General features: G+C 42.3%; 1 protein-coding gene across 2 annotated transcripts; it reads right to left on the bottom strand.

Annotated features, from left to right (window-relative positions):
- Nucleotides 1-1216: 1216 nt before the first annotated feature.
- On the bottom strand, nt 1217-27418 carry Brd8 (bromodomain containing 8). 2 transcript variants are annotated; one of them, XM_032885530.1, is made up of 22 exons: nt 27190-27416; nt 26100-26196; nt 17734-17803; nt 16125-16174; nt 15834-15956; nt 15013-15093; nt 14846-14910; nt 12856-12992; nt 12142-12360; nt 11587-11731; nt 10242-10451; nt 9604-9884; nt 8918-9370; nt 8539-8632; nt 8289-8335; nt 7317-7531; nt 6898-6990; nt 6662-6730; nt 5989-6166; nt 5036-5140; nt 4596-4640; nt 2220-2645 (listed from the first exon to the last, which is right to left on the bottom strand). In XM_032885530.1, the coding sequence occupies exons 1-22, from the start codon at nt 27206-27208 to the stop codon at nt 2586-2588; spliced, it is 2856 nt and encodes a 951-aa protein (XP_032741421.1). In that variant the 5' UTR covers nt 27209-27416; the 3' UTR covers nt 2220-2585. The 2 variants fall into 2 exon arrangements, with proteins under 2 accessions (XP_032741422.1, XP_032741421.1); XM_032885531.1 differs by lacking the exon at nt 4596-4640 and having other exon boundaries at nt 1217-2645; nt 27190-27418.
- Nucleotides 27419-27495: the final 77 nt, after the last annotated feature.

Below are 27495 nucleotides of genomic sequence, written 5' to 3'. Positions count from 1 at the left end.
TGAGTTCTTGTGTGGTCTTCTGCTTGTTATTAGTTCCTTTAGAGTTGCACCTTTTTCCCTCTGTTCAAGTTACTCCCTTGGTTTTAAAAAAGGCTTTAAGTTACTGATTATATATATACACATGTACCTGAGTGAAACGTGGGGTCCTCGGATGCTGGATTTTCAGTTTTAAGTGGCCCAATGTGCTAGGGACTGAACTCAAGTTCTCTGGAAGAGCAATACATACTCTCCATCCCACCCTCCCCACTTCCTAAAGTCTTATGTCTTCAAACTCAGAATGCTCCTTAAGCTTTCTAGTGCTGGCTCAAACTGTACCAGCATGCCCAGCTTCCCGGCTCCCACCACTAGGTGGAGTGTCTGTCTCAACTGTACTTCTCATTGGCTCCTAATTTTTGCCCACAACCTTGGTAAGCTCCTGTATCAGCTTTTCTACCAACCACAAATTTATCCTTTAATGTACTATATCCACAAACAATTCCTACTTATTTTTTTTTTAGATATGGTCTCAAACATGCAGCCCTAGCTAGTCTAGAACTACACGGGCCAGGCCGACTTGCCTGGAGATTCACTTGCCTTTGCATCAGCAGTGCTGGGATTAAAGTGTGAGCCCCATGCTTAGAGCTTTCCAAATTCCAGTGCCCTGGTATTTGTAACGCATGTCAGTTTGTGGACTGCTTTGGTCTTTTTTCATATTCTAATTCCTGGACTGACAATCCTCTATTACCGCAAAGACTCACTTCTCCCTTAGCTTAACAAACTTTACATTTTCAAACTGGGTCTTGGGTATCTTGTGGTCTAAATCTTGCTAGGGTAGCCAATATTCCTTTGAACTTATCCTCCATCTATCTGCTGAGTGCCAGAATTGCAGGCTTGGGTCACAATGGTGAATGAGGGGCTAGGGACAAATTCCAAGGCTTCCTCTATAAACTCTAAGCCTCTTCCCAAGCCTCAATTTCATCAGCAGTTGTCTCTAGGGAGTAAGATCTACCATATCCTTTAGTTTGCATTCTTTTTTTAAGTGACAGGGTCTCACTAGGTAGCCTTGGCTACCCTGGAACTCAAAAGAGATTACCTGCCTCTGCCTCTGCCTCTGGAATCCTGGAATTAAAAATGTACATCATCTAGGTTTAAGGATCTTCTTAAACCCCTTTCCTCAAGATAAAGAACTAAAGAATGCCCTATTCACTTTACTTTTAAAAAGGCTCATAATAGTTCATTTCACCACTGAATCAATTTTTTATTTAATAACAGAAATTAGAAAATAACTGAGATCATATTAACACATTTAAAAAATTCAATTACATTTGTGTGTGCACACATACATGTATATATATGAGAATGCACATGCCACTATGCGTGGGAGGTCAGAGTCCACCTTGCAGGAATCAGTTCTTTCCTCCCACCACGTGGATTTCAGAGATCAGACTCAGGCGGTCAGGCATGTTAGCAGGTGTCTGAACCCACTGAGACACCATGCAGGCCACACTAATACAGTGTTTTGAGATAATGGCTCCCTCTGTAGCCTAGGCTAGCTTCAAACTGTCAGTCATCCTTTTGCCTCAGTTTTCCAAGTGCTGGGACTATTGATGTCTCCATGTTGTTTTCAAGTAATTTCTTTCTCCCAGTAATTGACAAGGAAACTAGCCAAGAGCTGTACCATTACACCATTGTACCAAAACACATACCCCAAACTTAATAACCTTCAGAGATTAACCTTGCGTTTGTTTGTTTTTTAAGCACTCTTGGCCCAGCCAGTGTGGTGCACACATCTGTAATCTAAGCAATTGAAAGTTCAAATTGAAAATTTTTGAGCTCTAGGCTAGCCTTGTCAAAAAAGGGAGACTCCACCTCCAAATAACTAAATTAATGCTGGACAGGCGTTCTACCTCTAGAAACACGGAGAGCATGGGCAAAGACAGCACTGTCCTAAAACAGGACTGACAGACCGCTACCTTTGTCCATGCTCTAATCCCAAGAAACAGAGCCAGACCCGAAAACCTTAATGTTTCCCAAACATTCAAGACGACTCCGGAAAGCAGTCAAACAGTCCTTTTTTCACAATTAAGTCCTTTAAAAACACTAATTACGGCTTTGGTCTTGGTTACTTACCTCCGGTCAGTCATAGCAGGCAGCTTATGGACTACTTCTGAGCTCTAACAATCTTATCCCATATACACTCAGTTATCACGGTAAAGAAAACACATCTCAAACACAAAGGACACACCAAAGGCCAGAGTTTTCCTTCTGATTGTTATATACACACACTTCACAGGTTTATTATTATTTTAAAAAAAATCTGTACACTTCACAAGACAGTACAAATTAGCTACAATCTGCTAGTTACACATTAGGGCATTAACACAGCCCATGATTTCTGCCCTAAAACAGGCAACTGTGCTACTCCAACTCTCTGCAAAGAGATTTTCTCAACTCAGGTCATGTGGCTGGGACCTCCTCTTCCGTAACTCCGCCTGGACTCACTGCTCCTCAGCCTTTTGACTAAGATCAAGTGTGGAACTGAGCCCGGGGCTCAGGCTATCCACACCTTATTTCTACTTCAGGCTCAGCTCAGAGAGGGCGGGCGCTCACTTCTTCATCTTCATATCCGCTTCAATGGCACAGCGGCGTCCCCTGGTTCCCCCATCCTAGACAACATCAAAGAAAGGAAGGAAACGTGAGCGAGCTGCTGACATAGGAAGAGACGAGGAACAACAGGAATGCTGGGAATTTGATTTCTTGGGGCAAAGAATCTGCAGAGAATACCAAAGGGATGAGGTGGAAGGGATTTCCTGTTTTCCCACAGAGTAGCTAAAAGAACACTGGTATTTTGTGAGTGGAACTGTAAGAGAGTGTTTTCTTCAAGGTCCTCAAAGTGCACCTGGGGTCCCACAGAATGACTATCAGTCATCCCACCCAGGCTCAACTGTGTGAAGTTAGAGGTAGAGAGAATGGAAGGTGGGAGAGGCAGAAAGGGCAGGATAGTGAGGTTCTTGGCTAACATACCTGTCCAGTTGATGGTCCCTACAAGAAAGGCCTTTCCTGCAGACTGACCCTGGCACTAGTTCCCTAGCACCTCCTGACAGTTGTTTTCCATGACATCAGGACAATCAGGCTTCATTCCATCTGCTGCTCTCTCCCTGCAGCCCAGCTCCTTCCTCTTGTGCAAAACCTTGCTGTCTTCCATAGAAAAAAGATCCTATTAACTGGCCTTGCAATAGCCAGCCACTCGAATGAGGCTCCAGAGTCACTGTTGCAGGCCAATAAGAAAGAATAGAGATCACGGTGTTCTGTTTGTGGTACAGGTCTACAGGAAGATGAACTAGTGAACGCTTTTGCTGGACCAGACCAGTTTTGCATTTCCAATATGCAAGGATTAAAAAAAGTTTAGAACATAAAGTTGCCAATAGCCAACAGTAAGAATAGAAATAACACCTTGCATTTGTGTAAGATTTTAATGATTTTTTTCAAGTTAGTTTCATAGCTTATTTTACCCTCACAACATCCCTGTGAGGTAGGCTGGACAGGCATCTCAATCTTACTTTTTTTTTTTAATTATTCTTTTTTTTAAAAGACTTGTTTTCATTTTATATGTATGGATGTTTTACCTACATGTGCATATGTACATCACAAGTGTACAGTGCCTGTGAGGGCCAGAAAAGGGCTGCAAATTCCTTAACTGGAGTACAGGCAGTTGTAAGCCACCAGATGGTTACTGGAAACCCAACCCAGATCCTCTCCAAGCAGCAAGCATTCTTAACTTCTGAGTCACCTCTCTAGTATTCATTCCCTCCTGCTTTCTTTTGAGACAAGGTCTTACTCTGTATACTAGGTATGCATCGATTCTCCTGCTTCTCAACTCACAAGTACTTCTATCTCATAGATGAGAAAAATAAGGCCCTCAAAGGTTATGCAATGATCTTAGAACCGTATTGTATTTGAGCAAGTTCTTTTCCTCACTTCATTGCTCTACCATGAACAAGGTCAGTCATTTAACCCATGGAATAAAAGAATAAAAGCCTTTGGGCTAGATCTATAATCCACAAGCTATTGTTGTAGCTGGTGGTCACTATTATTGAGATCTTAAAAAATTTTTTTTAATTACTATTATTGTATGTATGTGTAGGAGCACACATGCCACGGTGCACATATGGAATTCAGAGGACAACTCTGTGGAGTGTTCTGTCTTCAGTGGGGTTCTGGGGGGTCAAATTCAGGCTAGCAGAATACCGTGGCAAGTGCCTGTATCCACTGCGTCATCTCACCTGCCCTTGCTACTCTGAGCTGTCTTCCATTTGTAAGTTAAGAATTGGTAAAAGGTGGAAGCAAGAAATGAGGAGCAGGTGCATCCTAGTTTCTACCCCAAGATCATTTCATATTTTAATCCTGTGATCTTAAAAGTCACCCCTCCCAAACCCCCTCCACACTCACACAGCAGAGACCAGAATGCACAAGACAAAGAGCTTCCAACTCAGTGGATAAAAAGAATTTCAAGACACTGCCACAGTCTGCACGTCGGATTTCCCATAGCCACCCAGGCCCAGCAGAGCTGAGAATCTCTCTGGCAACATCGCTGCTTGCAGCCATTCAATACTTACAAACAGAGAGAGAAGGAAGGCAGGAGAGCCCATGGGGACACTGTCCTGTTAGAGGACAAACAAATACTGATCAGGTTCCACAGAAACTCTCAGCCACAAGCACCCCAAACCTAAGCACAGAGACAAAGCACCATCCACACAGGACAAAGACAAAATTTAAAACTCAAGACAAAGAGGAAAGATCCCACAGCCATCTAGCCATATCTAGCAGCCAACTGCTGTGAGCTAATCCATCCCCCACCTAGAGGATTAATAATTCACTCATTCAGCTCAAACTATCTCCCACGTAACTGGGCCTCTCAGTCATAGCAGACGGTTAGACAGAAGCAAGCCACCACCATTCTAACATCTACGTGCACACCACTGGCTCTCAGAAGGCTAGCAGCATTAGAGTCAATTAAGGATCTCTAGGGGTTTGAACTTTACTTTGGTCTGCTCACCTTCTCTGAAGCATCTTGTTTTCGGGTAGAGTCTCTCCCCCGGAGACTTTTAGCACTGATTCCAGACTCAGATGTTTGCATAATCAACTGTGTGGCCAAGAATTGCTATAGGGAAAAGAAAAATGGGAGGTCATAAAGATTCAAACCATTAGGAAAGAATTACCACACTTCACATTTGATGAACAGAACTTATATAGTACTCTGCAATTCTTTTTGGCTTACTATAAGAATTTTAGTTATTCCTAAAGAATCTAGAACAGAAAAGGTAACTTTAAAATAAGCCAAAGAGCCTTTAGCAATTAAGGTCACTTGACAAACTTAACCCTTTATACACTGATTTAAAAAACTTCAAAGAGGGGTAGATATAGTTTAGCAATGGTGCTAGTCTATAGTTTAGGAATGGTGCTAGTCTAGCATACATGAAACCCTGGGCCTGATTCCTAACATGAATAAACTGGGTATGGTAGGGATGTGATATAGCTCAGAGGTACCACATTTGTGCAGCCTTGTGAAGCACTAGTTTATTAGATCCTTACCAACGAGAGCAGTAGCAACAACAAAAACCTTCAAAAGCTGAATTCATTTGCCCAAGAAAGATAATAATTTTAAAAAAAAAGATTTTATTCATTTATTATATATAAGCACACTGTAGCTGTCTTTAGACACACCAGAAGAGGGCATCAGATCCCATTACAGATGGTTGTGAGCCACCATGTGGTTGCTGGGAATTGAACTCAGGACCTCTGGAAGAGCAGTCAGTGCTCTTAACCTCTGAGCCATCTCTTCAGCCCAAGACAGAATTTGTATCATAATTCTTCCATCAAACCAATCAAATCTACACAACTTCAATAAGAAAGAACATTGACCAATGTTCCTGATGCCTATTACAAGTAAAAGTCATCAATTCTTCCCTGCATTTCATCCTTACCGAACAGAAATGAGCATCAATGTACCTGGATCTGTTCCAAGACATCTCTCTGCATCTCTACTGCCATGTGGTAGACATCATGGTCTGAGCTATTATACATAACAGCATTCTGGAACATCAGCATGATATCACGCTGAAACTCGGCTGTGCTGCGGATCAGTCCGTTTTCAATGTTTTTCTTTATAGTTGACAAATCCATAGGCCTAAATAAGTAAATAAAAAGGGTAATTGGCCATGGAAAGGAGGATTAACCTGAATTTCCAAATCTAGTATTACTATACAGTCCTGTTCATATATACCTTCAGTACCAAGATTTAAACATCAGTCCATTATAAAATTAGCATGTACTCAACTCCCCAAAAAGTCAATCTGCGTAATGGGCATCAAGAAAAGTAATGACAGGTGTTAATTCACTTTTAATGATAATACAGCCACTGCAATCGGAGCCTCTAACAAACTCAGCACTTGGGAGGCAGAAGTAGAAATTACTTTCTGTGAGTTTGAGGCTAGCTTGTTCTATAGAGTTTTCCAGACCAACCAGGCTATATATAGTGAAACCCTGTCTCAAAACAAAACACCACCAACAAAAAACAAAACAAACACGAAAAAACCCACCTTTACTTTAAATGTACTACCTAAGGCAAAAATTCACTTAAGTCTAATAAATTGTAAGCCAGGTGTGACAGACGATGGCTTACCTCTGTACAATGCTGTGGTAGCCAGGAGCTATGTCATCTGTGACAGGTTGCAGGAACACATTGGCATACCTGTACAAAAAAGAACAGGTTTATTATTGATTTATTCTCCAGAAGCAAAAGGAGAGCATTTACTTCATGTAGCAGAAGGTACTAAGAATCAACACCATCATAAGCTGTCACAGCCTACTCAAATAATTTCCTAAGCTAACAGCGAGGAGCTGGCAATGTCTGCTCACCTATGATTGGCTGCAGCTCTCCATACAAGCATGATGGCTTTCTTCCATATTTTCTGAGCCTGAATTGCTTCTTGATCTTCACTGCACACGGAACTGAAATAGATACAAGAGTGCTACTAAGCACAAGGAAAATAAGTCCTGTTTCTCTTATTTGTTCCAAGGCTCTACAGTATAATGCTTGCCTGCCTACCATTCAAGGGGTCCTGGGTTCAGTGCGGGGTGGGGTGGGAGTGGGGGGGTGTGCACTGGGTGCTTCGTGTGAGAGTTTGCACACACACACACACACACACACACGCAGATGGACGGACGGACGGACGGTGGGGTGTAGGGGTATGTCCGTAATCTCAGCACTCAGCAGCCTGGATGGAGTACATAAGCCCACCTAAAAATCAAAAAGGGAGGAAGACTCAGACACTCACAACTGGGAGGAGGCGGGGCTGCTCGGGATGGAGTCGGCCAGAGTGTGTGACTGCAGTGTGGCATTATGTATACTAAAGCCATCATCACTTTCGCTCACAGGGGGCTCGTTATCCATCTCAGACAAATAGCCTTCGCCTTGATCCTCCTCCTTAGGCTCCTCCAGGCTGGCTGCTTCACTGACTCCATCCTCCTCCTCTTCCTCACCTGGAGCATCCTTAGATAGAAGGTGCATCAGTCAGCAAATGCAAGCAAAGCCCCCAGCAAGGCATTATGAAATGACATCGTGTGGGGTTAGGTCAGCTCTAGAAATGGCCTCACGCTGATTTGTGGCTGAGCCCCCTATCACTTATACTACCCTCTACTTAACTGACTGAGTCAGGTAACATAATTTAGAACCTGGACAAAGAATAACGCCCAGGATCTTTTTGAAAGGAAGGAAAAAAAAAAAAAGCTACTTACTTAAGACTAAGCTAAGAGGCGTTCCTTCTTTCCCCTTGCTCTTGAAAGGAACTCTGACCCTGGATACAAAGTCACCAAAAATAGTTTTATTTCATGTCTTTTCTGATGGAGCAAGCTCACCTCACATTACTTTAAATTTGTTACTACTACTTTAGTAATTCTAAAATAACACCAGATTATTCTCTTTCCATAGTCTAAATTATAATCTACTCCCCTATGCTCTGCCTGGCACCTCTAGTCACTCGATTTTATTCTGGATGTATCATAACTTCTCTTGCATTACAAACAGAAAGGACTCCGTGATCTTTACAACTCTCACAGGGGAAGCACATATTGCTCTAGTACTCCCAGTAGGTCAGAATGGCCACTACGGCTTTTCTTCATGTAACTTCTTACCAGTTTTACCAGAAGATAAAGAAATGAATTTATGAATTTCTAAAATTCATTTAAAAAGGTAGTACTGTGGGAAAATCTAATCACATGGCAAGAAGAATAAAAAGAGTCTGAAATACCTTTATCTGGCTTCCAAAAATAGTCCCTGATTCTTCTTTCAATGAGTCTGCAGAGGAGAGAGAGACTGCCTGATGATTTTGCACCTTAGCCTTCCCCTTCCTACGGACCACGAGTCTCCCCTGCAGCTCTCCTTTCTTTCCAGGCTGTCCTGTCCTACCTCCTCTACTTGCCCACAACCCACAATCCCTGAGAAGTCAAAGGAAAAGAACTCAAGTTAGATACAGTTCAAACTTCCTGTCCTTTACTTACCTGACATTTCAAACTTGTGTTGAGTCTCTGCCTGTAAAGGATCTTCAATAGGATTTGAGCCATGTGATGGAGACAACATGCTTTCAGGGGACGCCTGAAGACCAAAAAAGAGTAAGTGCCCTAGTTACCGACAAACCGCTAAAGCTCCCACACTTCTATTCTCCAGTGTCGATGAGACCACAGAAGAAACCCAATGCCTACCCGTCTCCCATCTTAAAGCTTACTGCAGAAGGACAGGGCCAACACGGCACTGATCACGGCCTGTGGCTTTGGGTGTGTGCCACATGGCGGAACTCAGGAATTCAAGCATCCAAGCTCTTACTTCCTGCCTAAGTCCCAGCCCGGCCCCCTTTCTCCCCAGCCCAACTGTGTTCAATACCTCGGTCTTCACAGCCGGAAGTGGCCTTTCCTCGCCTTTCCCACTGGAACCGTCTGCCTCACCCATCTCTCCAGCTGCAGAACTTCTAGGTTCCTCATCTAAGTCTTGACTCCTGAGTTCTGGTGGCTCCAAACCTGGGACTGGACCAACTCCAGCTCCGATCTCAGCCCCAGACATGCCTGGCTCTGGCTCTGTAGGTTCCACCTTAATCTCAACACCCGAATCCCTGATGTCCACCAGTTCATGGATCCCTTTGGTTTCTGACTCCTCGAAGTCCAGCCTCTCTTGTTTGACTGTCATCTCTGGTGCTGGAAGAGGCACTGGCTTGTCCCGCTCCTGCTGGATAGGGTGCTCCCAAGGGCCAGGCAGGGACTGAGGATCATCATTTTCTTCACAGAACGATAATGCTGCTTCTACAGCTGCCACATCCAGCACTTCAGGGTGGTCATCCACCTGCCCCACAATATACAAGTTGTTGAGAATACAGGAAAGGCCAAGTCGTGCGGTCTAACAGCTCAGAGTGAGATGCTGTGTCCGCAGCGGCTTTCTACCCTTCCCCTTTGTGGGGACAGGTAAGGGCAGTGGAAGGAAGGGAAGTAGAGCATCAGACCACAAAGATGAGAAAGCAGAAAGACAAAGACAAGAAGAGTGGTACCCAGGAGACTGTTTAGGATTTTGCTAGTTACCTTGTCCTCAATGATGGCAATGATGTCTCCAACTGTTTCAAAGTCCAACTCTTCACCTGTGTAAGACACAGCAATATCCATCTTTTCAGCCAGATCTAAATCTTCCTTCCCATCTATGCTTGGAGCCTTTGATCCACCAGGAGCCTCTGCTACTCCTGAGCGGAAACACTCTTCTTTGATGGAATTAATGATCATGGAGATTTCACTGCTATCCATGGAAACAGTCACAGTCTGTGGATCCCCCACGGCTTCCAGGGGAACACAGGGCTCAGGCTGGCTCACTGATGAACAAAAAGAAAAGGCAACTTAGAAGCTTATCCAGTACTAAGTGACCACCCAGAGACCATACCAGAACTGTAGACACTAAGGTCAAAAACTTACTTCTGCCCATGTGTTCTCCTCCCTCGTCTCATTTACAAAGTAAAGTGAGAATGCAGTCTCAAGCCTGCTTATGTTTCTGCACTTAACCTGCCCCACCCAACCACAGACACACCCACTTCCATCCCTGTTTCCTAAGGATAAAGATGGTCCAAGTCAAGGAGAACAGAGGGATCGATCTAATGGGAGGTCATGGTCTTGGCCATCTTTCTCTAAAGTTTGGTCCAGTGGCTGCTCAGGGCGCAGGGTCAGGGACGCACCTGGAGCTACACTTTCAGGAGTGGAGACAGCCGGAGCAGAGGACGGTGCTGGCAGCGCAGGCATCATGACAATGGTAGCCTGGGACACAGACTCTACAGGGGGTGGCACAAGCTTAACTGGAGGCTCACTGGCAACAGTAGTGAAGGAAGGAAGAGGAGTGGTGAACTGTGTGGGACCAGCTTCTAAAAGCCGGGAAAGAGTGGGAGCACCTGACAGATAAAGAAGTACACAAAATGAGGGAAGACAGCACATGAACAAGAAGCAACAGCCACTCTAGGACTTAATTAAGAATTTTTTCAAAGAACAAAAGTAAATTCTGTGTTGAATAAGATATCACTTACACCCCTCCTTTCTTTAACATTACCTAAGATCTTCCAAGATAGGAACGAACCCAAGTGCCAGTATACACTGTACATACTAAAGATGGGTGGTCATTTTCTCTGAACAAAAAGAAGCAGTACTGACCATAAAATAAAACCACTGGTCCGACAGGCAAGAGGCTGAAGAAGGAGAGGTCAATGACTACAGAGCAAAATCCTGAAGAGCTTGAGGTCCACATCAAGACCTTGTCCCCAAAAACCAAACAAACAAGCAAAAAGACAAAAACAAAAACACACAAAAAAAGGGGAGGAAAACCCCCTGCCACTTCTGCTGAGATTCAGCACACTGTATACCGATACCACCCAAGCTCAAAATATTAATCAAATACCCATCTCTACTGTTTATGTTATTACTATTTTTGCTTCACATTTTCTGTTATTTAATTTTTAACACATCCCTGTGAAGTACATATGCCACCATCAGTAAAAAAAGAAAACCGAGTCTCAAGAGTTAGGATGCCTCTCCAACGTAACAAAACCAATAAATGTTGCAGATCTGAGGTTCAAACTAGGTTTTGGGTTCTAAATCTCTTACCCTTACTTTATAATCTCCAGGGTCTCTAGCATCTTTCCATAAATTTATAAGCACTAATATATTGTCAACATTAATAAAATAGGAGAGTCTCAATAGTTATCTATTCAAAGTCATGAGATCAAATAGTATGGAAGACACAAGATTCAAGCCCAAATCTCCAGTCCTAAACCTCCTTCCTTATTTTATCATCTGACAGACCTTTGGCAAATTTCCACATTTTGCAAGACACAAAGAAACACCTTCACTAGGAACTTTACTGTTTCTTTGATCATCACCTATATGTGGTAGAGCTATCAATATTTTACACATGCAATGGATCAATAATCTCAAATACTACATTGTTTAATAGAAAACTATCTCCAAAACAAAGTCTGAAAACTGCAATTGGTTCTGTGTACAAAGCCTGAAGAGCACAGACAAGTGACTTACCTGAGGCAGCGGGGGAGGCTGCCACCGCACTGGTTGCTGGCTGTATGTCCCCACCATGGATCATGGGAAGAACCCCGCCTACCTCCAGGAGAACCCCTGTGCTGCTCAGATGGCCAGAGGGCACGGGCATTTCACTCTCATTCACCTAGGGGAAGAAAAGAGGCCAAGGCTATTCTCAAGCTCTCTCATTACTGCTTTCCCCAAAACAAAACAAAAAACCACACTCCAGAAGTCAACCAAACCTCTTGAAACTAAAACCTAGTATCCACAGAAAATAATTCAAGATAGAAGGGAAATTCTAAACTATAATGTTCAGAACTTAAGTGTCAAGAGTTCTCTAGGGGAAGAAAACCACAATGACTTATCATTCAGATCAACTTAATGCATTTTTTTAAGTTAACCTTTAACTAGGATATTTTTTTCCTGTTTTCTTTTTTCTTTTTCTTTTTTAGGTTGCTGTTTTTTTTTTCCCCCAAGTCTTATTTTAGGGCCCAGGCATTCCCTTCCAAGTACTAAATCACCACAGCTCTCAAACACCCACAGAAGTCTCCATACCAGTCTGGGGCTAGTAGGCAGGAGGCTGCCCTTCTTCAAGAGCTCTGACAGCAGAGGGGAGGGGGGTGGAGTTGCTTTCTGTCCAAGCATCTTTTTCTGGGGTGAATCATCTGTTACTGGGGTCATGGGGGCTTCTAAGGGTGCAGAGCCTGGAGGAAGGGTGTCAGGAATCCCAGGAAACGAGGTGACTGGGGTACTCGGCAAAGTCCCAGGGGTTACCTAAGAGACAACAGAGAGCCTTTATCTGACTTTTCAAACTATGGAAGGTTCCCTACTAATCTGGACAGGTTAGTGTGTCTATTGTTTTATTAGTTCTGAATGGAAATGACCAGAAACCGTCTACTCTTCCTTCCCACAGTATTTTCTCTTCTACTCACTCTAACCCACAACCCAATCATTCCATTCAACCTGTTATTCTTAAACTCCATAACACTTTTATATTCATAAAGAAATGGTCTCTTTCTTCATCAGAAATTTTATAAGACTAAATACATTGACAAATAATTCACATAGTCTTTTACCTATCTCTCAACAAGTCAGAATTCTCAACACTTTCCAGTCCATTTATGTTAGAAGAGTGTGTAAGAAACTAAGTCTTTAGCATTTTGACCAAGAGAAGTTGCTTTAGGCAAAAAGTGTGGTTTCCTATTATTCAGCTCTCTGCTGGCTATTGTCCCTTTGCAAATCAATTGCAATAAATGCAAATACACTCACTCCAGAGGTAGCCTCTTCCATAGTGGTTGGAGTCAAGTCTCCAAGTGGATAATCACCTCCTGGGGAGGCGGAGTCTATAGGGGAGCGGACCATCACAGTTGGCAACCTTCGAGGAGGTGTTTTCACTGCTTGCCGAGCTAGAACATGAGCAACAGATGAAATCTTCAGGACTAAATAAGTGAAACCAGCCACTGTTATACCTTGAAGTAGTGATTAGAAATATTTTTTAGTTTAAAAACTAAGGGCAACTCTCACACTAAACAAATTAACTACTTAACTATTTCAAAGGTCCTTGTTGTAGTAAATGGTTTACATACTTCTCAATATCTTCTTCAGCAACTGAAGATTATGGTTTTTTTTTCTTTTTTTTAGAGCTGGGGACCTAGCGCAAGGCCCTGGGTTTAGTCCCCAGCCACGAAAAAAAAAAAAAGAAAAAAAAAAAAAAAAAGGAAAAGACCTCATTGGTTCACACCATGTAGTCTGTCTTACAGTTGCTAACACTTAAGTTTGTCCCCTACCTCACCACCCAAAGCTGTCTGAGATGGAATTCTTGATCCCACTTCCTTCCTGGATTCAAATCCCAAATCCTGGGATTACAGGTATGCACCACTATATCTGGCTTTCCTTTTTTTTTTGGGGAGGGGTCTTGGGGGGTCTCACAATGTAGTCCTCCTAGCTGGCCTGAACCTTCTTTTTGCCTTAACCTTCCAAATGTTAGGAATAAGGCTGTGTACCACCTCACTCCACGTTTGACCTTCTATTGGCCTCTGAGTCCTAGAACCTTAATTAAGGTTAATAAGATGGTTCAGTGGTAAAGGTTCTTGCTATGAAGACTGATGATCTAAGGCCAATTTCAGGAAACCACTTGGTAGGAGAGAATGGACGTTTACAACTTGTCCACACATACCAATCACACTTAAGCTGTGCTTCCACTTCCAAACAAAGGAAAAAAAAAAAAAAAAAGAAGAAAATGAAAGCTGGGTGGCGACGGCGTACTTGGGAGGCAGAGACAAGTGGCTCTTTGAGTTGGAGGCCAGCCTGGTCTATAAAGTGGATTCAGGACAGCTGCCAGGGCTCAGAGAAACCCTATCTTGAAAAGAAAAAAAAAAAATATATATATAAAGAGAATAAAAAATAAAACAGTAAATTTTGTTCAGTCTACCATTACCATGTGTGTGAGTCCTATAAGTAAACTGTAGACCTAGAGAGTATGAGAGACCTCATTTTTTGAAGTATTTCTTCTTGAACATAAAAGATGGTTTATTCTGGTAGAAAAGAGAACAGGAATGGTTCCGTTCTCTGTAGTTGTTTGTTGTGCTAGAGACCAAGTCTCATGCGTGCTAGGCGAGGGTGTACTACTGGGCTCCACCCTCACCGGGAGGGACACTTTATGAAATTTCTGTGCACACACACACACAATAAATCTGCAGGTATTTCCTGTTCCCTGCCAGTGTGCTCCATAGACTGAAAATCACTCAAACGTTAGAGAGAGCAGGTAAAGTTTTAACTGCCTTACAATTTAGCGATCAGTCAGGAGCCTAATAGAGTGGGCTTGAACCATAGTCTACGACTGGGAAAACACGGGACATGACAAAACTAGTTAATGAAAAATACGAAGATGAAAGAACGAATAGGTGTCAGCTTCTGACACTTGTGAAAGCCATCCAGTACAGTGGCCTTCCTTCTGATAATAAAAGCTTGCTTATCTAATGCCACCTGCAGCTCTAACTTGAGCAGGCATGTACAAGACCCTCAGTTCAATCCCTAGCAGAAAAACAAAAAGAATGTTTTGGGGAAAAAGGAGGGGCATGATACATTTTGCAAGTAAACATCAGCTAGTATAGTAGATTATACATTAGAAAGCATTCAACAGCTAAGTTTCCACTGTGCAGAGGCCATCACAGCTAACCACACAGCCAACTGTCATTAGCATGCAGAACCACATGGTCACGTGTTAACTAATAGAAGCACTAAACTAAATGCAGCTCACCCTGGTACGCAGCATCTGTGGCCTTCCTTTTTACTTCAGCCTCTTCCTCCTCCAATTTCTTTTTCCTAAAAAAGGAACAGAGTTGAGTATGTCCACCAGCTCTGGCTCTCTCCACAGTTCCCAATGCACTAGGAAACGGCGCTCTGACAGACACAGATGAAACCTACATTGCAATGTCACTGCAGAGCTCATCCAGTCTGCTGTCCATGTGCCCGGCTTGAATTAGTTCTGCATCTCTTTTCAGACGCCTATAGAAACAAAGAGGCAGAGAGCAGTTCTCTTCACAATCTTAGTTTGTAAAATCTCTGTGTTTTTAAGACAGGGTCTTCCTCTGTAGCTCAAGCCGGGCTCACACTTACAGAACTTTCCCTGTTTTGGTCTCCTAAATGTTGGGACAAGCATGAGCCACCACACCCTTTTATTAATTTATTGGTGTGTATGTGCATACAAGTACAGGCGGACACATTCCACAGCACATGAAGTCACAGGTTCTCTCCTTCCACCTGACTGAAGCACAGTCCCTTTCATGTCTGCCACTGAGCTGTGTAGTCACCACTGACTGTAACCCACATTTAGAGCTTCTTACTTGTGGTATCAAGGAACCTTTTGATTTTAAACTCCTGAGTAGCTGCTATAGACACACCATGCACCCAGCATTTTAACTCGATTTCTCTCTCTCTTTTTCTTTTTGGTCTTTTGAGACAGGGTTTATCTGTGTAGCTCTGACTGTCCTAAAACTCACTCTGAGGACCAGGTTGGTTTTGAACTCAAGAGATCTTCCTGCCTCTGCCTCCTAACTATTAGGATTAAAAGCATCTGCCACCACAGAGGATGATGGATCTCCAGCTTAATCTATAGATAAGAGATCAGGCCAGCCAGGACATACAGTAAGACCCTGTCACCCACAAACACCAACTTAATCTTGTGTGTACCAGAAGTAAGCCTTCTATGTCTTTCCAACGCCACTCCCAAATCACCCAATAACTACCTGTATCTCTCCTGTGTCTCCTTTATGACTTTCTTCAGTTCCTCAACTCTCTCAGCAGTCAGTTTGCGAACAATAACATCTTCAACAGTTTCTACCACTTCTCCCTTTTCACCCCGTTTTCGTCTGTGGAAAATCAAACAATAAATACAAATTTAAGAGGACATTTGTTTCCACTTGTATTCTTTGAGCTTTTTCTACCATTTAATCATAAATAACATCTGCTATCCTTTTCTCACCCAATAAGATTTATTTCCACAGTGAACACTTCCCAACCAAACTGTTTATACTCACTTTGGAGTCTCAGTAGTCTCTAAGAGCTCAGAATACTGAGAAGCACAATGCTATAAAAGAAAGGAAAGAAGAAAAATGTGATAAGCAAGCTCGGAAAGAGGTTTCAACAACAGAATAACAAGACTCAGTGAAGAAAGCTATTTAAGATTGTGAAGTTTAGTTGGTCATGGTGGGAGGCAGAGGCAAAGGATCTTTGAATTCAAGGTTAGCCTGGTTTACACAGTGAGTTCTATGACCACCAGGGAAACATAGTGAAACCCTACTTCAAAGGACTCACTGTGTGTCTGGGACTGGTAAAATGGCTCAATGAGTAAAAAAGTATTTGCTATGAGACACAACTTGAACTCAATTCCCAGAAACCAGGATAAGAGAAAACTGATTCCTGAAAGCTATCCTCTGACCTTGATACACGCACACACAAAACTACTACTAAATTTAAAAAAAAAAAAAAAGGGGGCATTTTTTTTAAAAAATATTTTACTTATTAAGTTTAAATTTTGTTAAATTAAAATTTTATTTTTTATGTCTTTGTACCTATGCCTGCATGAATTTATGTGCACCATCTGCCTTCAGGTGCCCCCAGAGACCAGAGAAGGGCACTGGACTCCCAGAAACTATGTAAAACTAATTAAAATAATAAAAAAAATTTATGTGCATTTGTATTTTGTCTGCATGTGTGAGGGTGTCAGATTCCCTAGAACTGGAGTTGTAGACAGTTGTGAACTGCTATGTGGGTGCTGAGAATTGAACCCAGGTCCTCTGAAAGGCAGTCAGTGCTCTTAACTGCTGAGTCATCTCCCTAGCTTCTACTTTAAAAAAAAAATGTTGTTTATATGTTTTCTCATGTTCATACACATGTGTTAGTGCAGGTACTTGTGTGTGAAGTCTGGAGTCTTCCTCAAACAGTCTTTACCTCATTCTTTTAAGTAGGGTCTCTTACAGAAACTGGAGCGTATTGTTTCAACTAGTCTAGACCACCAGCTTGCCCCAAGGATTACTCACTGCCTCTGCGTTCCAGTCACTACAACTGGGCTGTAACTGGTGGGCTGCCGTGGCTTCTTGGCATGGTAAGTGGGTGGAAGGATCCAGACTCCAGTCTCTGTACAGCCAAACTTTATTTAACTACAGAGACACACTCCCCCAGCCATGATTTCCTTTGGTTTTCTTTTCTTTTAAAGATTTTACTCGCACGCACGCATAGTAGCTGTCTTCAGACACACCAGAAGGGTGCATCGGATTCCATTTCAGATGGATATGGTTGCTGGGAATTGGACTCAGGACTCTGGAAGAGCAGTCAGTGCTCTTAATCGCTGAGCCACCTATCTTTCCAGCTCTCCTTCAGTTTTCTTGAAGCTGGGTTTTGTTATGTAGCCCTGGTTGGCTTGAAATTCAGCATGTAAACCAGGCTAGTCTCACACATGTTGACATGCTCCTGCCTAGCTCCCAACTGCTAGAATTACAGGCATGTACCAATACACCCAGCTTATAGCATTATAAGTTATTTTCCCCTTCATGATATAGAAAACCTTGTAAGCAACAAGACAAAACCTGATAATTAACCAATTTCATATTCCAGTGAGTATAAAAGAAAATCTGATTAGTAACTTACTTTTTGAGAGAACCAGTCTGGAGGACGGCCAGGTTCAGCAAAGGGCTTGATTGCTCTGCTAACTGATACCCTACAAAATGAGAAAAGCCTTGAGGTACACTGAACTCAAAGTTTACAGATCACATAGAATAAAGAATTGCTACTAAGAAGTATTAGAATGCCTTTCCTTTATTAACTCTATCTACCTACTTTTCAGAGGTTCACTCACGCACTAGGGAAGTGCTCCCCCACAGCTATACCTCTAGTTGTGGAGTACCTGACGTTGGAAACCAACACAACTATTTAAAAAGCAATGCAGGGGCTGGTGAAATGGCCCAGTGGGTAAGACATTTGCTGCCAAGCCTGACCCTAACTCCACCCTAGATCCTACAACCTACTGTATCTCAGGGTAGGAGCATCGACTCCTACATTTCTTCTCCAACCTCCACACCACCCAAAATGGTTTGCATACAGCAATATACACATAGATACACAATAAATAAAAATGCAATGTTAAATCTTTAATGAACTCTAAAATGAGCTTTTCCGTCATCCCCTGGGAGAACCCAGCACCGATCCTTAATATCTCTTCCTTTTAGGGCTGCTTTTTGTGAAGCCTACACCCCGCTCTCACTTTTCCTTCTGAATAATCCCTTTCTCTCTAAACCCTCAGTGTGAAACTGTATTCAAATACCTTTAGTAACACTTAATTATTATTTTTTTCTTTTTTTTAAAAAGATGGAACAGCCCTGGCTGGCCTGGAACTCCTTTTGTAGGCCAGGCTGGTCTTCAACTTACAAAGATCCAGTTGCCTCAGAATCCTGCAGGCAAGGATTAAAAGAATGAACCACCATGCTCAGCTGTTTTTAAGCATTTTTTTTGACTACGTACAATATATATTTATGATTCTAACAAACAGGAGAGCTAGACAGGAGAACTATCAGAAGTTTGAGGCTATCCTGAGCTACATAATGAGTATCAGACTAGCCAGAACTAAACAAGACCTTGTATTCATTGCCATATCCCCCAACCCACAACCCTTGCCCAAAAATCACCTGAGTATTGGTATTGGTCTACAGGGCCAGCCAGGCAGTCAAGGCAACAAAGTAAAACCCTATGTCAAAATAAACCAAACAAACCAATCCCCCAAGAGCATTTCTATCAACAGGCTCTTTAAATATATTAAACACCTTCACTATCTTCCTGACAGGAAAAACTATAAACACTAGACCATATCAAAGTAACAACACCACCAACCAAAAAGCTTCACGCAAGTTCCCCAACAAATGGGGCGAGGGCTTATCCTGACTCTGTTGCCTAATGTGGACCCTGCTCCCCTAACTGGGCTGTCTTGTCTGGCCTCAGTGGGAGAAATGTACCTAGTCCTGCAGTGACTTGAGATGCAGGTTCCCCTTCTCAGAGGTGAAAGGGAGGATGGGATGGGTTGAAGGTTCATGTGGAAAAGACTGGGAACAGGTGTGAGGGCTGCAACTGTGAATAAGTTAGTTAATTAATGGGGGGAAAAGTAACAACACAAACAAAGACAAGTAAGTCATAGCCACCAAATTAGAAGAGTCAATCTTTGCACAACTTTGCATAATTAAATGTTATCTAACTATGTCAGTGCATACAAATAATCCCAACAATCAGCAGACAGATAAAATCTTGAGGTCACGATCACATGGGTTGGATCTACATAGAGATTTGGAAGCTAGTAACAAAAGCCAAACCTTTAAACCAACAAAAGATATTTCAGTGGAGACATATATTGCTTCAAGTAAAGGACTCAGTGATCCCCAAATTTTATGACTGAAATATGTGATACTATTAAATATTAAAATATAAAACAATTTAAGCTACAATGATGCCTTCTTTTTGAATTGTTGAATATCAACTATATTTGGGAGGGAGGAAAAAACCCCACCAGATTTGATTTTTTTTTTTTTTAGATTTATTTATTTATTAGATATAAGTACACTGTAGCTGTCATCAGATACACCAGAAGAGGGCATCAGATCTCTTTACAGATGGTTGTGAGCCACCATGTGGTTGCTGGGAATTGAACTCAGGACCTCTAGAAGAATAGTCGGGTACTCTTAACCGCTGAACCATCTCTCCAGCCCTGGATTGGATTGTTTTTAAAGGCAGAAATATCTCTAGAAAGTTGTTTGAAAAATTTAACAGTTGACCAGGTATGGAGATGTACACCTGCCATCCCAGCACTCTGGAAGCACAAGCAGGAAGACTACTCAAGGCTAGTCTAGTTTACAAGGTAAGTTCTAGGTCAGCCAGAGCAATAGTCTCAAAACACCTATACACACAAAGGCAGAAGTTGCAGAAAAAATTTTGACTGGTGCTGAAATTTTATAAACAGTAGTTAAAATTTATGAGGTTTTGTTGTGTTTGGTCAGAGTCTCATGTTATCCAGGCTACCCTGACCTAGAACTTCTGAATCCCTGCCTCTATGTCCTCTTATAAGCTAAGATTCCAGAAACGCACGTTAACATCCAGTTTAGTTTACCCAGAGGCTTAAGGATATTAGGTAAATACTCTACCAACCGACCTTTATCTCTGGCCTATCGTTTGCTTTTTTGGTTTTGTTTTCTTTCTTAAGGAAATGTCTCATGTAATTCGGGCTACACTAGAATTCCTGATCCTCTTATCTCCCCATTTCTAGTTGGGAAAGGTGTGAGACACCACACTAGCTATAGATTTTACTTTATATTTGAGCTGGGTATGACAGGAGGATCAAATTCAAGACTATCCTTGACTCACAAGTTCTGTTCCACAATGAAGAACCACTAAGATTTCTAGGTCAAGCTGGGCCAAGAATGAGTTCAAGACACATATTCAGACACTGTCTTTAAAACAAACAAACAAACCAAAAACCCATGAAAATCTGTCTCAGAAAGAAACTATTTGATTATAAGGGTTTAAGAAAATTGAAAGGTTGGCTGGGAATGGCGGTGTACACCTATAATCCTAGCAACTGTGAGTCTGAGGCTATTCTGTGTGATTATGGTCCTGCCTTTAATAAATACCAGGCAGAGTAGTGGTATTCTGTATGGAGTATGGCTGTAATTCTAACCTCCGGGAAGTAGTCAAAGTCAGCTACATGGTAAGTTATAGCAAGGACTATAGAGCCAGACTGTTGTAAGAACAAAAATGGATTAGAGAGATCACTTATTGATTAAGACGATGCAACGCTGTTGCAGAGGACCTCAATTCAGTTCCCAGTACAAGGTGGCATGCAACAGCTCCATAGGGATCCATTGCTTCTGACCTCCAAAAGCACCTGCATTTACACACACACACACACACACACACACACACACGTTTAAAATAATAAAAATGTTCTTGCAAAAAGAAAGAAAAAAATTAGGGCCAGTAAGATCAGATAAAGTTGCCTGTTCTAAAAGCCTTATAATCTGAGTTTGATCCCAGGAACCCAAGGAAAAACACTAACCCCACAAAGATGTCCTCTGACCTTCATACCCAAAACAGTATGTTAAAAACAAAAGTATGGGCTGGAGAGTCAGCTCCCTGGTTAAGAGAACTTGTTGCTTTTGTAGATAACCCAGGCCTAATTCCCAGCATTCACAGTAACTCACAACTACCTGTAAAGTCCCAGTCTCTGAGGATCCAATGACTTCTGACCTCCAAAGGCACCAGAAAAGCACATGGTACATACATACATGCAGGCAAAACACTGACTGATACACACAAAATAATGATGTTTAAGAAAAAATTTTTAGGGCTGGAGAGATAGCTCAGTGGTTAAGAGTACTGACTGCTCCTCCAGACGTCCTGAGTTCAAATCCCAGCAACCACATGGTGGCTCACAACCATCTGTAATGGGATCTGATGCCCTCTTCTGGTGTGTCTCAAGAAAGCTACAATGCACCCATATATAATAAATAAATAAATAGATACATCTTTTTAAAACATAAATTTTAGTAGTAAAAACCAACAAGCAAACAACAAGGCAAAACATATCTTACTAGCTGACTCTCAAGCAAAGTAACAGAAGAAACCAAGTGGTATCAACTTTTGGCTGGGCCTGGCAGCTCATGCCTTTAATCCCAGCACATGGGAGGTTGAGGTTTGGCAGGCAGGTCTGTGAGTTCAAGGCCAGCCTGGTCTATACAGTTGAGTTCCAGACAGTCAGACAACCAAGACAATGTATCCAAAAAAAAAAAAAAAAAAAAATCTTCAAAACTTTTGTGCTGTAAACAATACCAATCAAAAAAAGTATATAAAGACAGGTTGGAAAGATAAGCTAGTGTTTAAGATCATTGGCTCCTCTTCCAAAGGACCTAGGTTCAATTCTCAGTACTCAGATGGTAGCTCAAAACCATCTGTAACTCCAGTTCTCGGGATCATGCATCCTCTTCTAGCCTACACAGATGTTAGACATATAATCGAGCAAAGCGCATACACATCACAAAGTAAAACAAGTGATTAAAAGTGTTTCTTTTGGGGTTGGGGATTTAGCTCAGTGGTAGAGCGCTTGCCTAGCAAGTGCAAGGCCCTGGGTTCGGTCCCCAGCTCAGAAAAAAAAAAAAAAAGAAAAGAAAAAGAAAAGAAAAAAAAGCGTTTCTTTTAAAAATATATTTTAATATATATATATAAAAGAATATATATATCTTTATATAAAGATAATATACAAAAAGGAGAAAGTCAAAGGATTAGGATCCAGAATATTCAAAAAAATACAATGCAATTACTGAAGAAATTTGACCAAACCAAAAATGAACCCCCCCCCAAAATCAGAAATTTCTCTACAGATATGCAATGCCCATACAGATATAAAATGCTCTTACAAAAAGAGAGAAAAAAAGAAAAGAGAATCAGGTCCAGCAAGATAGCTTACCTTGTTCTAAAAGCCCTACAACCTGAGTTTCCAGGAACCACACGGAAAGATATTACTGTTGAAAGACCCCATAGTGGCCATACCTCAGGAGTGCCACTCACAGAGCACAGATTGACAGAGTTACTGCTGCAACAGCATGAGGGTATAAGTTTTTAATCCACGTACATGGGGTTGCTCATTCACGCAGGGAGAGGGAACCTCGAACCCAAAAAGCACACAACAGAGAGCAGACTTCAGCAACAGGGTTAGCTGGCCTTTTCTCATTGGCAGTACACAGGACAAAGGATCTGGTCAGGTATTGGCTGGCCTGCCCAAGGGGCTGTTCTTGGCTCAGTTAGATGCTTTCCTCACCCAGCCCTACACCTGGCCTTGGAGAGTCAACTGGGAAAGAGCTAAGTTGGCACGTCTTTTAGAGGGGGGGTGAACTGGGTGTTGGGGAGGGTCAGGATGACATCTTGTGGTTGTTCTCGGAATTTACCACAGGGAGGGGTAGGGGGTCTTTCCCAGAACAGTTGTTATTGTTTTATCTTAATCAGCTTAGTCAGAATTGCCTCAATATCTTGATCATCAAAACTTTATCATCTTTCGGGGCACCCTGACGTCAGATGTATCTCTCAGAAGGGTCACAAGTTTGTCATAGGCATCCTGACCCCCAGATGCATTTCTCAAAACCTTGTTTTCACAGCTTTGCTTTTCACATCTGTGAAGCTTTATTTCTTCGTTCCCATACACAGTTCATCAGAGAAATGCATACAAAACAACGTCAAGGATGCCAGGCAGCGTTGTTGCACACCTTTATTCCTAGCATTTAGGGAGGGAGGGAGGTGGATCTTTGAGTTTGAGGCCAGCCTGGTCTACATAGTGAGTTCCAGGACAGCCAGGGCTACACAGAGAAACAAAAAACAAAAACCCAAAACAATAAACAACTAGATGAGATGGCTCACATTTTTAATTCCAGGTTAGAAGGCTAAAAAGGGGAAATCAGAGATCTAGGCCAGCCTGGACTACCTACCTACCTACCTACACTACACACACACGCACACACACACAAATTCCTCAGCTGATAGTCACTTGTCTCCAAGTCTGAAGATCTGACTTTGATCCCTATAAACCCACAAGGTGGAAAATCCTGCAAGCTGTCTTCTGACGCCTGGCCCCACTGTAGTATACATACACACATGCAATCATACAGTAAGCATAAAAGAAAATGAGATGACTTCTAGTATAGCTACTATAAAAATAAAGAAATACAGTGAAGCAAAAAAAGAAACTGGAGAGGATGGGGCTATAGTTAGCGGAGTACCTGCCTAGCATGCATGAAACCAAGGTTTGATGTATACTATGAAAACTGGGACTCAAGGTATATGCCAGTAATCACAGTATTTAGGAGGTAAAGGAAACACCAGGAGTTTAAGGTCATCCTAGGCTACATAGGGAGTTTGAAGCTAGCTTAACTAAAAGAAATAAAGGTTTGAGCCAGTCATAGTGCTCAGGAGGCAGAGTCAGGAAGATCTGAATATGAGGCCAGCCTGGTCTATCTACATAGTGAGTTCCAGGACAGTCAGAAAAGAAAGGAATGAAGGAGAAGGAAAGAAGGAAGGAAGGAAGGAAGGGAAGGAGGGAGGGAAGAAGGAAGGAAGGGAGGAAAGGAGGAAGGGAGGGAGGGAGGGAGGAAGGGAGGAAGGGAGGAAGGGAGGAAGGAAGGAAACAATCACCACCAACAAAGGTCTGAACTTGTCTGGGCTATCCTTTTTTTTTGCTGAGCATGGTGGCACATGCCTTTAATCCTAGCACTTACAAGACAGTAGAAGGATCTCTGTGAGTTGGAGGCCAGTTGGATCTACAGTGAGAAGCAAGAAATTTAAAAAAATAGATGGTAGAATCTTTACCCAGCATGCACCAAATTCTGAGTTCCACTCTCAACACCTGTACTCCCCAAAATTTGGAGGGATAAAGAAATGACTCAGGGGTTGAGAGCACATTTTGCTGCTTCCACATAGAGTCCAAATCTGTTCTAGAAACCCATGTCAGTCAGATGTTTCATAACTGCCTACAACTCCAGGGGATCTGATGTCCTTTTCTGGCTCCCAAGGGGTTCTGCACTGATATGCCCAAATAACCCCAATACACAGATAAACATACTGAATTTTTGAAATAATAAAGAAAATGGTTTGGCAGTTCCTCAAAAAAAAAAAAAAAGAAAGAAAGAAACCTAGAACTACCATATGAAGACCTAATTCTGTCCCAAGGTGGCAGTCCAAATGTCAGGTAATGAATATGTAGTTGACTGTCCATAGCCAGGAGATGTGCATTCTTGGATTTCCTCAGCCTGGGACATTACAGCTATGTCCAAAACCAAAAAGCGATCTGTACTTGTACGCCCTAAACCAGTGATTTCAATCTTCCTAAAGCTTCGTCCCCTTTTACAGTTTCTCATGCTGTGGTGACCCCCAATCATAACATTATTTTTGTTGCTACTTCATAATTATACTTTTGCTACCATTATGAATTATAATGTAAATATTTTTCTAGACAGAGGTTTACCAAAGTGTCACCACCCACAGGTTCCTCTGCCCTAAACCATTCACATGCTATTTCATTGCATTAGGTAATATACTCCAGAGATAATCTGGAGTATTCGGGAGGACAGGTGTTGGTTATATGCAAACATGGGATCTTATGTAAAGGAACTGAGCCACCACCATCTTTACCCCTCAAGGTGCTGGGACTCAGTCTCCATGGGTATGGGAGGGATGCTGGGTTCATGCTTTCATCTGGCCAATACTAGAAAAGAAGTATTCATATGTTACATGTGAATAAACCTTGAAGAGTGCTATGTTAACCGACTAAAAAGCTGGTCCCAGAAGACTACATATTATACCTAAAGGAGAGCCAAGTCTAGGAAAAGGAGACTGCTCAGGGGAGAGAGGGAGTGGTAAATGTAGACTTTCTTATTGTATGTATATGAGAACTGTTGCTATCTTCACACACACCAGAAGAGGGCGTCAGATCCCATCTCAAATGGTTGTGAGACACCATGTGGTTTCTGGGAATTGAACTCAACCTCTGGAAAAGCAACCAATGCTTTTAAACTCTGAGCTATCTAGCTAGCCAGACTTAAAGATTAAAGAAACTTCTTAAATTGCAGGAACGGCTGCACAAATTTGTGAAAGTAGAAGAAACCACCACTATTTTCCCTGCCAGTAGGCTCATTTTATGCTTTATGATTTGTATTTTGGTAAAGCTGACCTCTACATAAAGCTTAAGGTTAACTTAAGGAATACACTGAGGTGAAAAATACTTAGTCCTGGCTAGCCTGATCCCATATGTCTTTAACTCCAGTACTAAGAAGGCAGAGGCAGGCATTCTGAGTTCAGGCCAGCCTGGTCTACAGGACAAATTCTAAGATAACCAGGGTTACACAGAGAAAGCCTATTACAAAAACAAACAAAAGAACAAAGAGAAAGATACTCAGCCCAACGGGTCAAGAAAGCAGATATCTTAGATTCCTTACCAGTTCTGATCCCCACTCCTCATAACAGAAGATGCTAAACACAACTTCTCTCGGATGGACCATGGTTCTGTCGGGCCAGTACTCAGCAGCTTGTGCTCTGGAAATAGAGAAAGCTCAGAAACAACCTCCGAGCTAGTTCTGAGCCCCAGAACAGCTAAAAGTCTGATATAAACTAACACCCCAGGCAGATTGTGGAGTGGTAATTCTGGTTCTTAGGAAGCAGAAGCAGACAGATTTCTGTGAGGCTAGCCTGGTCTGCATAGTGTGTTCCAGGTCAGCCAGGATCAGTCACACAATAAAACCCTGTCTCAAATAAATCTCAAGTTAGTTCGAACAATGTGAACTACTACCATCAATTATAATCACCAAATCTTAAGTTTTCACCATTCCAATGAAATATTACCATTATTGACCAGGGTGCTTTCATTGAATACACATTTATAGAACATTGTGTTTAAATGCCATAGCTTCAAGGTGTTCTGCTTCCAAAAGAAAAAAAAAAAAAAAGAAATAAAGAAACTGGCAGTGTTACGTTAAAATAAGGTTCTCATTAAAAAAAAAAAAAAGTTTTAAAACTGTTTGAACTCGGGCGTATTTCCCAAGATTCCAATCGGCCACCGGCTCCTACTGCCCACCTCTTTTGCATAAAGTTGTTTACATTTCAGCCCCTCCCCCCAATCGTCGGGTATAAAACAGTTCGTTGGTGAACCTGAAAAAATGGCTGAAATACACGAGACGCGTTTCCCCCGGTGTCAGGAGACGCCTACATCCGCAGATAATCATTTCGACTGCTTCTCACAGCCCGGTTAGATAAACAAATGAGTCGCTGGCCACTTCATACTGCCTTTATGTTTTACCCCAGAGAGCGTCTAGCACACAAAGGCTTCCTAGGCTGTTTTTCACCAGCTTCCGATTCCTCCCACCACTGTTAAACCCCAGGTGGTGGTCCTGAAAGCGACGTGAAAGGCAGGTCTCTGAATTTTGCGCTCTCTAACAACCCACTCCTTCCGCTCCTTTCGTGCCTGAGAAATGGAATGCCTAGTCTGGACTCTACAAAGGCCTTGACCATAAAAGCTGCTCCGATACTCACTGCCTGTCCCGGTCGCCATTTTGGCTCCGACGTCTTCAACGATTGCGACAGACGCAAGGAACTCTGGGAAAAACTGTAGGAGTCCGTTCGCGGTGCCTCGTGGGTAATGTGGGTGGGTCAGTTTCCTAATAGACACGAAATCCCTCTAGGAAAAATTTTCTTTTTAACTAATAAAGGACAAGCTGAAGCCTCCGAAATGAAACGTCTAGGTTTAGAACTAAGTGAAACGAATCCAATAACGAACAACTTGGAAGTGACAGTTGGTAACCCGGACCCACATTGAAAGCATTGAAAGCAAACGGTCTT

This window comes from Rattus rattus, chromosome 15 (assembly GCF_011064425.1).
Source record: "Rattus rattus isolate New Zealand chromosome 15, Rrattus_CSIRO_v1, whole genome shotgun sequence".
In the NCBI taxonomy this organism is placed as follows: domain Eukaryota; kingdom Metazoa; phylum Chordata; class Mammalia; order Rodentia; family Muridae; genus Rattus; species Rattus rattus.
Note: the sequence above shows the minus strand (reverse complement) of the source record. Positions and strands in the feature narration are given on the sequence as shown.